At 39.7% G+C, this 13,210-nt stretch overlaps 1 protein-coding gene across 6 annotated transcripts in view; it reads right to left on the bottom strand.

Moving 5' to 3' along the window:
- RUFY2 (RUN and FYVE domain containing 2) overlaps positions 1-13,210 on the bottom strand; it is a 49,516-nt gene that overhangs the window by 13,373 nt on the left and 22,933 nt on the right. For 2 of the 6 annotated variants that reach the window (XM_023509648.1, XM_012801378.2), the window contains exons 12-15: positions 11,691-11,788; positions 9,158-9,277; positions 2,018-2,147; positions 1,117-1,211 (exon numbers count right to left, since the gene is read on the bottom strand). In XM_023509648.1, coding sequence (XP_023365416.1) covers positions 1,117-1,211; positions 2,018-2,147; positions 9,158-9,277; positions 11,691-11,788 — 443 coding nt within the window. Of the gene's footprint in view, positions 1-1,116; positions 1,212-2,017; positions 2,148-9,157; positions 9,321-9,495; positions 10,936-11,690; positions 11,789-13,210 lie in introns of those variants that run through there. The other 4 variants (XM_012801376.1, XM_012801377.1, XR_002771746.1 and 1 more) reach the window with 3 other exon arrangements.

The following is a 13,210-nucleotide window of genomic DNA, read 5'->3' as shown; positions in this document are numbered from 1 at the left end:
CCGGGCTGGGGATTCGAACCCGCCACCTTAGGTGTACGTGGCTGGCGCCTTAGCCGGTTGAGCTATAGGCACCGAGCCATGAGTTTTTTTTTTTAATGTGGCAATATTCAATACTAAATTAAACCTGAGTTTACTCAAATACCTGGTAATAGATTCAATCAAGGCACAAAGATGGATCTGCTAACCCAAAACACAGACTACAAAGAACAAAAAGGAAAATGCAGGAAACGTAGAGCACCGTTTCTCCCATTCTTTACAGGATTGTGATGACATTTCAGTGCAATAGGACTGTATCATATGAAGTTACGCCCTGATTCCAGAACATAAAACCGCACTTCCACCCTCTCATGATGCTGGCTCCTTCTTAAAACAGTCTAAAGAGAGTGCTCTCTGGATAGTTTGAAAATTCAGCTTCTGTTGTTCTGAGAAAATATATATTAAATGACCTTCTGAGTTCTCTAAACTTGAAGAAAAGTCCACTGAACATTCAGAGCTAAGATCTGATAAAATGAACATAACTTCTTTAAAGTTTTAATTTAAATAATTCATATCTTCATTATATTTAAATCTTTCTGCCTATTTGGTTTAGCACACTTATAGCTTTTATATTTGTGTTTGTTTGTTTGTTTGAGACAGTCTTACCACGTCACCCTCAGTAGAGTGTGTGATGCCACAGCTCACAGCAACCTCAAACTCTTAGGCCCAAGCAATTCTCTTGCCTCAGCCTCCCAAGCAGCTGGGACTACAGGTGCCCACCACAATGCCTGGCTATTCCTGTGTTTTAATGCAGTTGTCATTCTTGTTTAGCTGGCCCAGACTGGGTTCAAATCCACCAGCCTTGGTGTATGTGGCTGGCGCCATAACCACTGTGCTACGGGTGCTGAGCATTCTGGTTTTTGTTTTTGAGACAGAGTCTCAGTCTGATGCCCCCAGGAGAGTGGCATCAGCTCACAGCAACCTCAAACTCCTGGGCTCAAGGGATCCTCTTGCCTCAGCCTCATAAGTAGTTGGGACTACAGGCACACACCCCCCCCCACAATGCCCAGCTAGTGTTTCTATTTCACTTATATCTTTTATAAAAGTAACTACTTAGTTGAAGGAAAAAAGAGAAATTACTCGCTAAGTTTGTTGCCAAGTTCTTGAAGAGCTTGTTCTTGTTCATGATATATTTTTTTCAACTGCTGATTTTCATCCTGGAGGTTAAGGAACTCCTTCAGAACAATAAAAGAAAATTCCATTTAGAAAAGAGAAACAAGAAACTCCACATTGTATATATATCATTAACAAGGAACCACTATCCATTAGCTTTTTTTCTGTTTTTGGCCAGGGCCAGTTTTGAAGCTGCCACCTCCAGTAAATGGGGCCAGTGCCCTACTCCTTGAGCCACAGGCGCCACCCAAAAGCATGGGGTTTTTTTTGTAGTTTGGCCTGGGCTGGGCTTGAACTCACCACCCCTGGTATATGGGGCCAGCGCAGTACTCCTTGAGCCACAGGCGCCGCCCTATCCTTTAGCTTTTTCTGAGAAACAAGGACTATGTATCCAAAGCTCTTTCTTAGCTGTTCTATGTATCAAATGTTTTCTGTTTACTTCATCTCCTTACTGATACTTTTTATGATGACTAGTATATCCTGTTTCCTTGGTATACATGTAAATTATGGCTTATCTTTTAAATAAGTTAACACTAATCAAGATATAATTTTTAGGCTCGGCGCCTATAGCTCAACTGGTTAAGGCGCCAGCCACGTACACCTAAGGTGGCGGGTTCGAATCCCCAGCCTGGACCCGCCAAAAAAACAACAATGAGGGCTGCAACCAAAAAATAGCCGGGCGTTGTGGCGGGCGCCTGTGGTCCCAGCTACTTGGGAGGCGGAGGCAGGAGACTCGCTTGAGCCCAGGAGTTGGAGGTTGCTGTGAGCTGTAATGCCACGGCACTCTACCCAAGGGGGACAGCTTGAGGCTGTCTCTAAAAAAAAAAAAAAAAAAGATATAATTTTTAAAAGTTTTACCACTATTTACTTTTTTAAGACTAATGACTTGTTGGGTCTCATTTCTAAGATGAGATAAGGTATCTTTCTCCTTTTGAAGGTCTTCCTGCAAAGTCTGCCTCCATTCCTTTTCAATCTTCAAGTCCGTTTCCAGTTGTACCCTTGAATGACAAATAACACACAGAAGCTCAGTGCTATTTCTCACATCACAGTTGTACGTATCCTTTAGCAGGAGCATCTTTTTTGGTTGATTGCTCTGCTCTTTGTAATACATTTCTTCTTCAGACACTTTCTTTCAGAAATATTTTTGGTAAACAAATTCAGCAGCACAATATTCACCAAACCCAAAGTATCAATTCATTTGCCAGCCACAAATAAAAATCCTTGCTAAACAATAGTTTAGATCATTTATTAATTCTACATGCACAAGTGTGGTACAGGCATAGAAAACGCTGTGGAAAGGCCCTCCCTATAGTACTAAAACCGGTTACATCTTGGGAATGGAACTAAGGAGAGGTAAGTAGGGCTATAATTATTTACATTTCTATGCCATGTGAAAATCTTGATGATGATGTACCTAGTGAAAAGGATTAACCTGACATGAGAATTACAGCAATCACTAAATCAATTTTACATTAGCAACAGAAAATCCAGTAGCGCCTACGGCTCAGTGGGTAGGACACTGGCCCCATAGACCGAGGGTGGCAGGTTTGAACCCGGCCCCAGCCAAACTGCAACAAAAAAATAGCCAGGCGTTATGGCAGGCGCCTGTAGTCCCAGCTACTTGGGAGGCTGAGGCAAGAGAATCGCCTAAGCCCAGGAGTTGGAGGTTGCTGTGACGCCGCAGCACTCTACCGAGGGCGACAAAGTAAAACTCTGTCTCTAAAAAAAACAGAAAGAAAAGAAACAGAAAGTGACAATCAGCCCTAGTACAAAGTAACTGAGGTTGACCAATTACAGGTGAGATCTAACACCACAGCAGACACTGGGAGAAAGTCCATACTGTCTGTAAATGCCAGTTCTCATCTGAAAGCATTCCAACATTATTCTAACAAATGTTAGCTGGCAAAACAAAAGTAGCTGAATTTCTGCATTTTAGGTTGACAAAAATAAAATCATTTCCATAATTATTTTTCATAAGTAGTTATAACAAATGAAGTTATACATACTAATAATACTATAGTTTCTAATACTTTACATTTTAATTTTAATACTGTATCTTAAAATACTGAGTATATTACAGCATTACATTATTTCAATATTTTTGTGTTAATTTTTTTTTTCTTTTTATGAGACAGAGACTCACTCAGTCACCCTGGGGTTGAGTGCCGTGGCATTATACCTCAGAACAACTTCAAACTCTTGGGCTTAAGCGATCCTCTTGCCTCAGCCTCCAGAGTAGCTAGGATTACAGGCACCTGCCACAATGTCCAGCCATTTTTCGAGATAGGGCCTCGCTCTTGCTCAGACTGGTCTGGAACTCCTAAGCTCAAGCAATCCACCTGCCTTGGCCTCCCAGAGTGCTAGGATTACAGGCATGAGCCACAGCACCCAGGCTTTGTGTTAACATTTTGATTACTTTTTGTTTCCTCATAGTTAGCATTTTCAAATACAGCCATATATTTGCCAGTAGAATAAGTTTGAGATTGTATGATTCAAGTCAAAGAGATGAGATACCTAAGAGTAATACTATCTCTCTACAAATTTAAAGGGAATACAGAGGGACAGGTACAGCAGGCCCTTGAATAACGATGTTTCATTAAACTTTATTTCATTATAATGTTGATGTTAAAAAGAAAACCAGCTTGACACCTGTAGCTCAAGCAGCTAGGGCGCCAGCCACATACACTGGGGCTGGCAGGTTTGAATCCAGTCCAGTCCTGCCAAACAACAATGACAACTACAACCCAAAGATAGCTGGGTGTTGTGGCAGGCACCTGTAGTCCCAGCTACTTGGGAGACTGAGGCAAGAGAATCACTTAAGCCCAAGAGTTGGAGGTTGCTGTGAGCTGTGACACCACAGCACTCTACTGAGGGTGACAGCTTGAGACTCTGTCTCAGAAAAAAAAACAAAAAAAAACCCAAAAAACTGATTCCTGGCCCGGGCCACTGTGTAGAATTTGCATGTTCCCCCTATGTCTGCATGGGTTTTTTTCTGGGTACTTTGGTTTCTTCCCGCATCCCAAAGATGTGCACACTCAGTTCACTGGCTACAAGATCTCCATGTGAGTGAACATGGGTGTATGTGTGAGTGCCTAAGATAGAAGGGCATCCTGTCCAGGCCTGGCTCCCACTGGTGCCCTGTGCTGTTAAGACCCAGCCACCCACAACCCTAAGCTTAAACATTAACTGGGCAAATAATTCACTTACTTGTTTTTATTAATCTTTCTTAAATGTATATATGGCTCACATTTATTTCAATATTTAATATTAGAAGTGCTTTGGTCTTTATTTAGAAGTTCAGTAATGTTTCTTGTAACTAGAAATATGCCATAGGAACTTAACTCTTGTTTGTATCAAGAGCCTATGGTAAAACTGGTTGTTTTGCTTAATCATAGTTTCTTTTTTTTTTTGAGACAGAGCCTCAAGCTGTCCCCCTGGGTAGAGTGCCATGGCATCACAGTTCACAGCAACCTCGCTCAAGCGAGTCTCCTGCCTCAGCCTCCCAAGTAGATGGGACCACAGGCGCCCGCCACAACACCCAGCTATTTTTTGGTTGCAGCCATCATTGTTTGGCGGGCCCAGGTTGGATTCGAACCCACCACCTTAGGTGTACGTGGCTGGCGCCTTATCCACTTGAGCCACAGGCACCAAGCCAATCAAAGTTTCTAAGAATCTACGCTAGGGGTCATTATGAAAGTTTTGAGATGCACAAAAATAAAAAAATAGAACATCTGCGTAGATGGAGACAAATGAAGCCCCAGCAACACCAATAAGCCGAGACAGCTGAAGCCTCCACAGGTGAATCAGAAAGGACACTGCTGTGTTCTTGAAAATGAAATAATGGACTATAACACAGTCTGTCTCAAAACTTTTGTAGTAACCCATGTATCAACAATGTTAAGTAAGAACTGTAGGTTCAACACCTATAGCTCAGCAGCTAGGGCACCGGCCACATGCACTAGGGCTAGAGGGTTCGAACCTGGTCTGGGACTGCCAAACGACAATGACAACAGCAGCAAGAAAATAGCCAGACATTGTGACAGCTACGTGGGAGGCTCAGGCAAGAGAATTGCTTAAGTCCAAGTGTTGGAGGTTACTGTGAGCTGTGACAATATAGCACTCTACCAAGGGCAACAAAATGAGACTCTTATCTCAAAAAAAAAAAAAAAAAAAAAGAACTATATATGTTACAAACACTAATGTAACTAGAACACAGAGTACTCCATTTAGTGGCTTCATCACCTAGAATCAGAAAAAACTGAGTGAAAAAAAAACAATGAAAAAAATTTGGGTTTAAGTTATATAAACATAGTATCGAAATATATATTGAATAACCAAGGCAGAAACCATAAAGGAAAAAAGAAGATACAATTACATAAAAAAATTAAAATGCACAAATAAAAACACCCATTATGAACAAAATTTTTAAATAAACAGGGCGGCACCTATGGCTCAGTGAGTAGGGTGCTGGCCCCACATACCAAGGGTGGCAGGTTCAAACCCGGCCCCGACCAAACTGCAACAAAAAAATAGCTGGGCATTGCAGCAGGCGCCTGTAGTCCCAGCTACTCAGTAGGCTAAGGCAAGAGAATCTCCTAAGCCCAAGAGCTGGAGGTTGCTATGAGCTGTGATGCCACAGCACTCTACCAAGGGCAACAAAGTGAGACTCTGTCTCTTAAAAAAAAAAAAGAAAATTCCTTTAGGTTAACTTTGATGTGATGGCACAGACCTATATTAATGCATATAATACAATGTCTGTGATGTAGTAAATAAAATAAACAAGACACCAAAGGGTATGCAGCATGATCCTATTTCTGAGAACACAAAAAATATTGATGCCTAACCAAAAAACTACAAGAATTCTTCAAATTGTTTCAAAATGATTCTCTAATTTTTATTTTCTTCACATTCTTCACATATTTTCTTAATTTTTAGCCAAGAAAACACATAATCTTTTCATAATCAGAAGCTGTTAAAATTACTTCCACTTTAGGGGAAAACATGAAATTTGTTTTTCTTTTACAAAGTCCCAAATGCCCATTTCTATACCTATAATTCCAATTTTTCTGGACCATATAGAATTCCCCAGATCAACAAATTGCTAACATGTTCATGCTCTACTAAAATGGCATCAAATGAGAGACAAAATTACTTTTATAGTTTTACTGGGGACAAACATCTCTTAGGAGGTATACCCAAGACTCACTGAGTAGTTTAGCCCTACAACAGGGAAGGGCAGGTCCCTGTGACATTTTTTGGGGCAGGGATCAAATATTGGCAGCACTATAGAAAGTCACATTTGTTTAACCCTTCTGTCAACCACTAGAAAGGTGATTCACTAACCGAGTATCAGACTGTCTTCTACTGACTGGCAAGGTGTCCTGGCTTGCTTTTCCTGTGTTTCATTTGGTGGAGCACAGAGATTTACACAACAAAGCTCAAGGCAGTACTGATAAGCAGGATGACTTAAATGGTTCTCTTTCCTTTTTTTGCAGTTTTTGGCCTGGCTGGGTTTGAACCTGCCACCTCCGGCACATGGGGCCGGCGCCCCACTCCTCTGAGCCACAGGCGCTGCCCAACTTCAATGCTTCTTTTATTCTTTTATTGCCAAAGAAAGCCCTGAATGTGTCTCCTGTCCTTTTAGGAAAGTGCTAAAATTAAGACAAAACTTTTGTTTGCTAAATGGTTTTGGTTTGGGTGGGCCAGGTTGGAGTTTCACAATTTTCACATGTGTAAATGATGCAAGTTTTCAACCACAGTAATATTCCCCAGGTTAAAGCCAGGGAATTCCATCTACCAGTTCCTCAAAGTATTTTTGTGGTAAATTTAAAAGAAGCTTAGAATTCTGGTTCTGTACAAGTTGGAGTAACCCTTTACCATCCTCCAACTAAGTATAGTTAAAAACCCTGGACATTATGTCAAAAAAAAAAAAAAATGATGATTCTGAAGGGCACACAGAAGAAAGAGGATCAGCTATGAACCCAGGAAAGCCAGGAAAAATATGGTGGCAGTTACCTGAGGCTTCTTCTTGTCTCCTATATGCATATTACTCAGAATGGGTACTGAAGAAGCCCTCAACCTACAAACGTTTGTGGGCAAAGACCAAAAAGCCCCATGAAGAACCTGCTGTCTTGCCAAAAGGGCTAGGAAAGAGACAGCCTAGCAAAACAGAGTATTTTCTGACGATAAATGCCTATTCTAGCAAAACCCCCCAAAAAACCCATGCACCCATCTCCAAACCTTTGTCAGCAAAAGCTGAGTGAAGTGCTTGACAATAATGAGGTATCCCCCACCCCCCAGTGACCTGCGGTGGTAGGATAAGAGAATGCCACGCAGGGAGCCTGCACTTTCAGCACTGCCCAGCTATAATAATACATGTCTGTTTGGTTTGAATATTTGTCCCTTTAAAAACTCATGTTGATGCCAGATCCAATGGCTCATGTCTATAATCCTAGCACGTTGGGAGGCTCAAGTGGGAAGATCACTTGAGACCAGGAATTCAAAATCAGCCTGAGCAACACAGTGAGACCCTGACTCTACCAAAAATTTCAAAAATTATGGCAACGCCTGGGGCTCAGTGAGTAGGGAGCCAGTTCCATATACCAAGGGTGGCAAGTTCGAACCCGGCCCTGGCCAAACTGCAACAACAACAACAAAAATAGCCAGGCGTTGTGGCAGGCACCTGTAGTCCTAGCTACTAGGGAGGCTGAGGCAAGAGAATTGCCCAAGCCTAAGAGCTGGAGGTTGCTATGAGCTGTGATGCCACGGCATTCTACTGAGGGTGACAAAATAAGACTGTCTCTAAAAAAAAAAAAAATTTTCAAAAATTGGCTGAGTGTGGGCAGAATGCATCTGTTATCCCAGTTACTTGGGAGGCTAAGGCAAGAGGATCACTTAAGGCCAAGAGTTTGAGGTTGCTATGAGCCGTGGTGCCATGGACTCTACTGAGGGCTACAAAGTGAGACAGTGTCTCAAAAAAAAAAAAATACAAAAGAACTTAATACTTCAACCAACAGATCCAAAGGCAGCTTAGTAACTTATACATCATACATGGAATTTAGTCTTCTTTAATGATCGGTTAACATAGTACAAAATTCTCTATTTTTTTTAATAACAGAAGTAACAAGTGGGAAAAAAAATACTGATGTTTATAAAATAAAAACCAAAATGCTCCTGTCAACTTGCTATCACTGCCCTAAGATGACCACTCCCAAGAATGTATATTCTTTGAAAGCTTTTCTATATATATGTAAATATATATACACACAAACATATATATACACACACCCACATACCTTGTTTCCCCGAAAATAAGACACTGTCTTATATTTATTTTTTCTCAAGAAGACATACTAGGGCTTATTTTCAGAGGATATCTCTCCCGGCACCGAAATGCCTCCCAGCACTAGGTCTTATTATTGGGGTAGGGCTTATATTTAACAAATGCATAGAAATCCTGCGAGGTCTTACTTTTTGGGTAGATCTTATTTTCAGGGAAACACGGTACATACACACCATATTTTGTTCAATTTTACAAAAACCCCCAAGATATTTGGCATACTGTCTGCAATTTGCTTTTTTCCCACACAACGACACACACTAACAGCCTTCCCAATGGTCATATATAGATCATATAAAGAATTAATATCAATAAAAATATTCTCAGAAAATAGCATGTTGTCTGGTAATGTAAGCTCCTTGGAGTTACAAAGCCTATTATACTCAGTACCCAGAAATATAATAACCATCAGATTAAAATTAAAGAACAAAAGAAATAAAACTCTCCCAGAGCAAGAAAATAGCAAGACAGAGGTGAAAATAATAGAGTGAGCAAAAACAGAAGTATTATCATAATTATATTTTCTAATTTGTTTTTTGAAGGGAACACTATAATCTAGCTGGCATCATTAGATAAATAAAAATATCAGTATTCTACCATAAGACACAGAAAAATGGAAGGGGGAATTACACTAATACAAGTACTGGTTTCCAAAAGTAAAATACTCACAGCTGTTTCTCCTTTTGAGCGATTTGTTTCTGGAGACTGTCAGATTTATTCAGACATTCCTGCAGATATTTTTCGTCCTCATCTTCAGCTTCCATTTGCGCCTTCTCTGCTTGCTGCAATCTGGTGTAATTCAAATCAACTTTGGGTAAAACTGAGGCTAGAACTAGGGTGTAAAAGGGTGAAGAAGACAAATAAAAGAAAAATGGGGAAATAGAAACATTTCTAAATGAAAACAAAGTTTGGGAGAAAACTCACAAACTCAAACGTGAAAGAGCCACACAATGTCTAGAAATTGTTTTGTGGGGTTTTTTTCAATACAACATATAATATGCCCAGAATACTATCTTAGAATTTGTTTTATTTCTTGTTCTTAATTAACAATGCAAAGCAATACAGCCTTTACCACTTATGTAGAGCATAATGAATCAAAGTATAATAGGTATATTACTGCCTTTTTACAAAACCATGAGAAGCATAGTACTTATGTCTACACTAGGTGAAGAAGCCACTGTTATATGTTATGCTATGATGTGTATGCCAGGAATCAAGTGTGCTACAAGGCCAAGAGCAAAGACCTGCAATTACTTCAAATGATGGTCAAGTTCTTCCTATGGGGTCTTCACTGAATTATGCCAAAGCTCTCTGTGTGTATGTGTGTATGTGTATGCATATGTATATGTTTATAAATTCAAAAAGAACTTAGTGCTAGTTGGCATCACTCTCTAATGATCATTTTTGTTCCTCAACATTGAATATTAAAAATTGGCTCAAATGTGATTTTCATTTTTGCTACTTTTACTTGTAAATCATTGCTTAACCCTGTGCTTAGCTCCACTCCCTGCCTTCCTTTGGCCATCTAAGATTTCTTAGATTTAACTTCAATATTTTTATAAGAAAATAGCTCCCAAAATTCAAGGGACATTAACTCCTTGTAGGGAATCACAAGAGAAATTTCTATTCAACTAACCAAAAAAACCTGCCTCTTCCCTTCTTCCTTAAAACCATATCAATGAGGCATCGCTTATGCATTTCGGGAGTATAAATGCTGTTTCCAAGGAAAGGAGAGTAACATTTAAGTTATCTCAAAATCTCAAATAAAAGATTAAGGGAGCAGGGGTAGACACAAGCTTTTCTCTAGTGTTATAGAAAGTAAAATAAGAGAGTGAGGTAGGCCGCGAAGTTGTGCTATCATAGAAGAGTGCCAGGGAGAACTGGAAAATTGAGATGTTAAAGCACAGGATCATGTCCAATCTGGGTTATAAGCTATTTTAAAACACACTACAAAACAGTAAGGGAGCCACTAGGCAAGAATAGGCCAATGTGGAAAAACATATCTGTGCCAACACATTGTGAAACAAAAGGTTAACTTAAAACAATTTTTATATTTTCCATCAAAAAATACCTAAAAAGAGAAAATTACATTTGAAAATCCTGACCTCGAAAGGGTCAATACTCCAATCAGCCTTTGTGCACAAGGTTTAAGGAATATAATTTTGTAAATCCAAGTGCACCCACTCTGTTTTATGGCAGTGTATTACCATAGTAGCTGACCAAAAATGTATAGGGCTCCTAATACCCTTTTAAAATACTTAATAGCATATATTCTTTTCTATTTAATATATTATAAAATTGTTGATTCTCTTTTCGTCTGTTTAAATACAAGTTGTTTTCAGAAAGATATATCTTTGACCAGTTTGTACTGGTCCTGAGTGTCACTGCTGGCACATTTCACCAATGACATTGCAATTGTCCTAGTTTGAGTTAACAAATCGTTGTCACTTCATAATGGAATGGACAGAAATTAAAGACAGAAAAAGGTAATAAAGATGTCCAAATGTAGAAATGGGGATAAAGAAAACAAAAAAGAAAAAAGAAGAAAGAGGATGTCAATAAAAGAATATTCATGTCAATAAAGCATTAATAGTTATGTTTTTCATAAATAGATTCAAAGAAAGCAATGATAAGACATATGTTGAGACCAACATGACAAGGCAATGGAAATACATTACATTTTCCAACAATAAAAGTGAAAAATGCCAATATAAACAATTCAATCTAAACAAAAGTATACTTTTGGTTGGGTAGAGGGTCCTAGCTCAAAGAAACAAAAATAAACCACTAATTCAGAATGTTTGATTTTAGATAAAGAGATGGAGAATGACAAAGAATATGACAACTAATATGCATGGAAATCATCATGGATAATCCCACCATGAACTTTGTTGGTTTTTAAATTTTTTGAGGTTTTTATTTGTGTATTTGTTTTATGTGATACATTGAACCACATGAAATTGCTGATATTAGGCCTTTAAAACAAAATCTACAAATTGGCAGCTTCACATGAATCAGCCCAATATAAAGCAACTTGATTCCATGCAACAACCAAACAAAAAGACAAAATCCTGCTGAGCTTAAACAAAAAACATATTCTTAGCTTTATCTTCCTAATGGATTTTTTGTGGCAGGTGTCAGAGTTGAACTTAAAAGGGGGGGAAAGAAAAGAGAAAAGAAACTAAGACTGGAAATGCTGTACCTTTGTTCCAGCTGCCTCATGGCTGTAGTAATGTTATTGGTTTTTTCTTCTAGTCGGGCAATTATGTCATTTTTTTCTTTCAAGCCATCTTCAGAACCCTATTTATAAAAAACAAAGCTACAGTGGTTTTCTTCCTTTCTTTCTTTTCTTTCTTTCTTTCTTTCTTTTTTTGACACAGAGTCTCATTCTGTTCTCCCTAGCTAGAATGCCACGGCATCATAGCTCCTAGCAACCTCAAACTTGTGGGCTCAAGCAATCCTCCTACCTCAGCCTCTTGAGTAGCTGGAGCTATAGGCCTGCACCACCTGCTGACTAGTTCATCTATTTTTAGTAGAGATGGGCTCTTGCCCTTGCTCAGGCTGGTCTCGAACTCCTGAGCTCAGGGACTCCACCCACTTCAGACTCCTAGAGCGTCAGGATTACAGGTGTGAACCACTGTGCCAGGTCAATTTGGGGGGGGGAGGGGATGGGGGTCTTTTCCAGGCTATTTTCAAACTCCTGGGCTCAAGCCATCTTCCTACTTCAGCTTCCTGAGTAGGGTTTTGATTTTTTTTTTTTTTTTGAGACAGAGTCCCCTATAGAGTGCTGTGATGTCACAGCTCACAGCAACCTCAGACTCCTGGGTTTATATAATTCTCTTGCCTCAGCCTCTCAAATAGTTGGGACTATAGGCCTACACAGTGCAGCTAAAGTCCTAGCACTTTGGGAGGCTAAGGCAGGTGGATTGCTTGAGCTCAGGAGTTTGAGATCAGCCTGAGCAATAGCAAGACCCCATTTCTACTAAAAATAGAAAAACTGAGGCAAGAGGAACACTTGAGCCCAAGAACTTGAGGTTGCTATGAGCTATAATGCCACAGCACTCTAGTCAGGGTGTCAAAGTGAGACTCAGTCAAAAAAATTTTTAAAAAAAGAAAGGAAAAAGAAAATTCACAACAATTACAATAGGAGGGTGGCACCTGTGGCTCAGTGAGTAGGGCACTGGCCCAATATACCAAGCTTGGCAGGTTCGAACCCAACCCCAGCCAAACTGCAACAAAAAAAATAGCCGGGCATTGTGGCGGGCACCTGTAGTCCCAGCTACTCGGGAGGCGGAGGCAAGAGAATCGCCTAAGCCCAAGAGCTGGAAATTGCTGTGGGCTGTGACGCCATTGCACTCTACTGAGGGTGACAGAGTGAGACTCTGTCTCTTAAAAAAAAAAAAAAAAAAAACTATAATAGGAGAGCAAAAATTACAATTAAATTTTTCTAGGATTATACTATAAAATGTTTACAAAAATGTCTTACATGTTTAGATCGAGAGTTTCCCCAAATTTCTAATCTTCATACTGTTAACTTTTCAACATTACGAAACAAATTCAGACAGGTGATTTTTTTTGTTTGTTCTTTGATACCCTTTTCATCACATTTTCTAAGCTTCCATTTAGAAAAAAAGACATTGGCTTTTTTTTTTTTTTTTGAGACAGAGCCTCAAGCTGTCCCCCTGGGCAGAGTGCCGTGGCATTACAGCTCACAGCAACCTC

This window comes from Otolemur garnettii, unplaced genomic scaffold (assembly GCF_000181295.1).
Source record: "Otolemur garnettii isolate 467f Iridium unplaced genomic scaffold, OtoGar3 scaffold00008, whole genome shotgun sequence".
Lineage (NCBI taxonomy): Eukaryota > Metazoa > Chordata > Mammalia > Primates > Galagidae > Otolemur > Otolemur garnettii.
The sequence above is the reverse complement of the archived record's forward strand: the minus strand, read 5'-3'. Positions and strand labels throughout refer to the sequence as shown.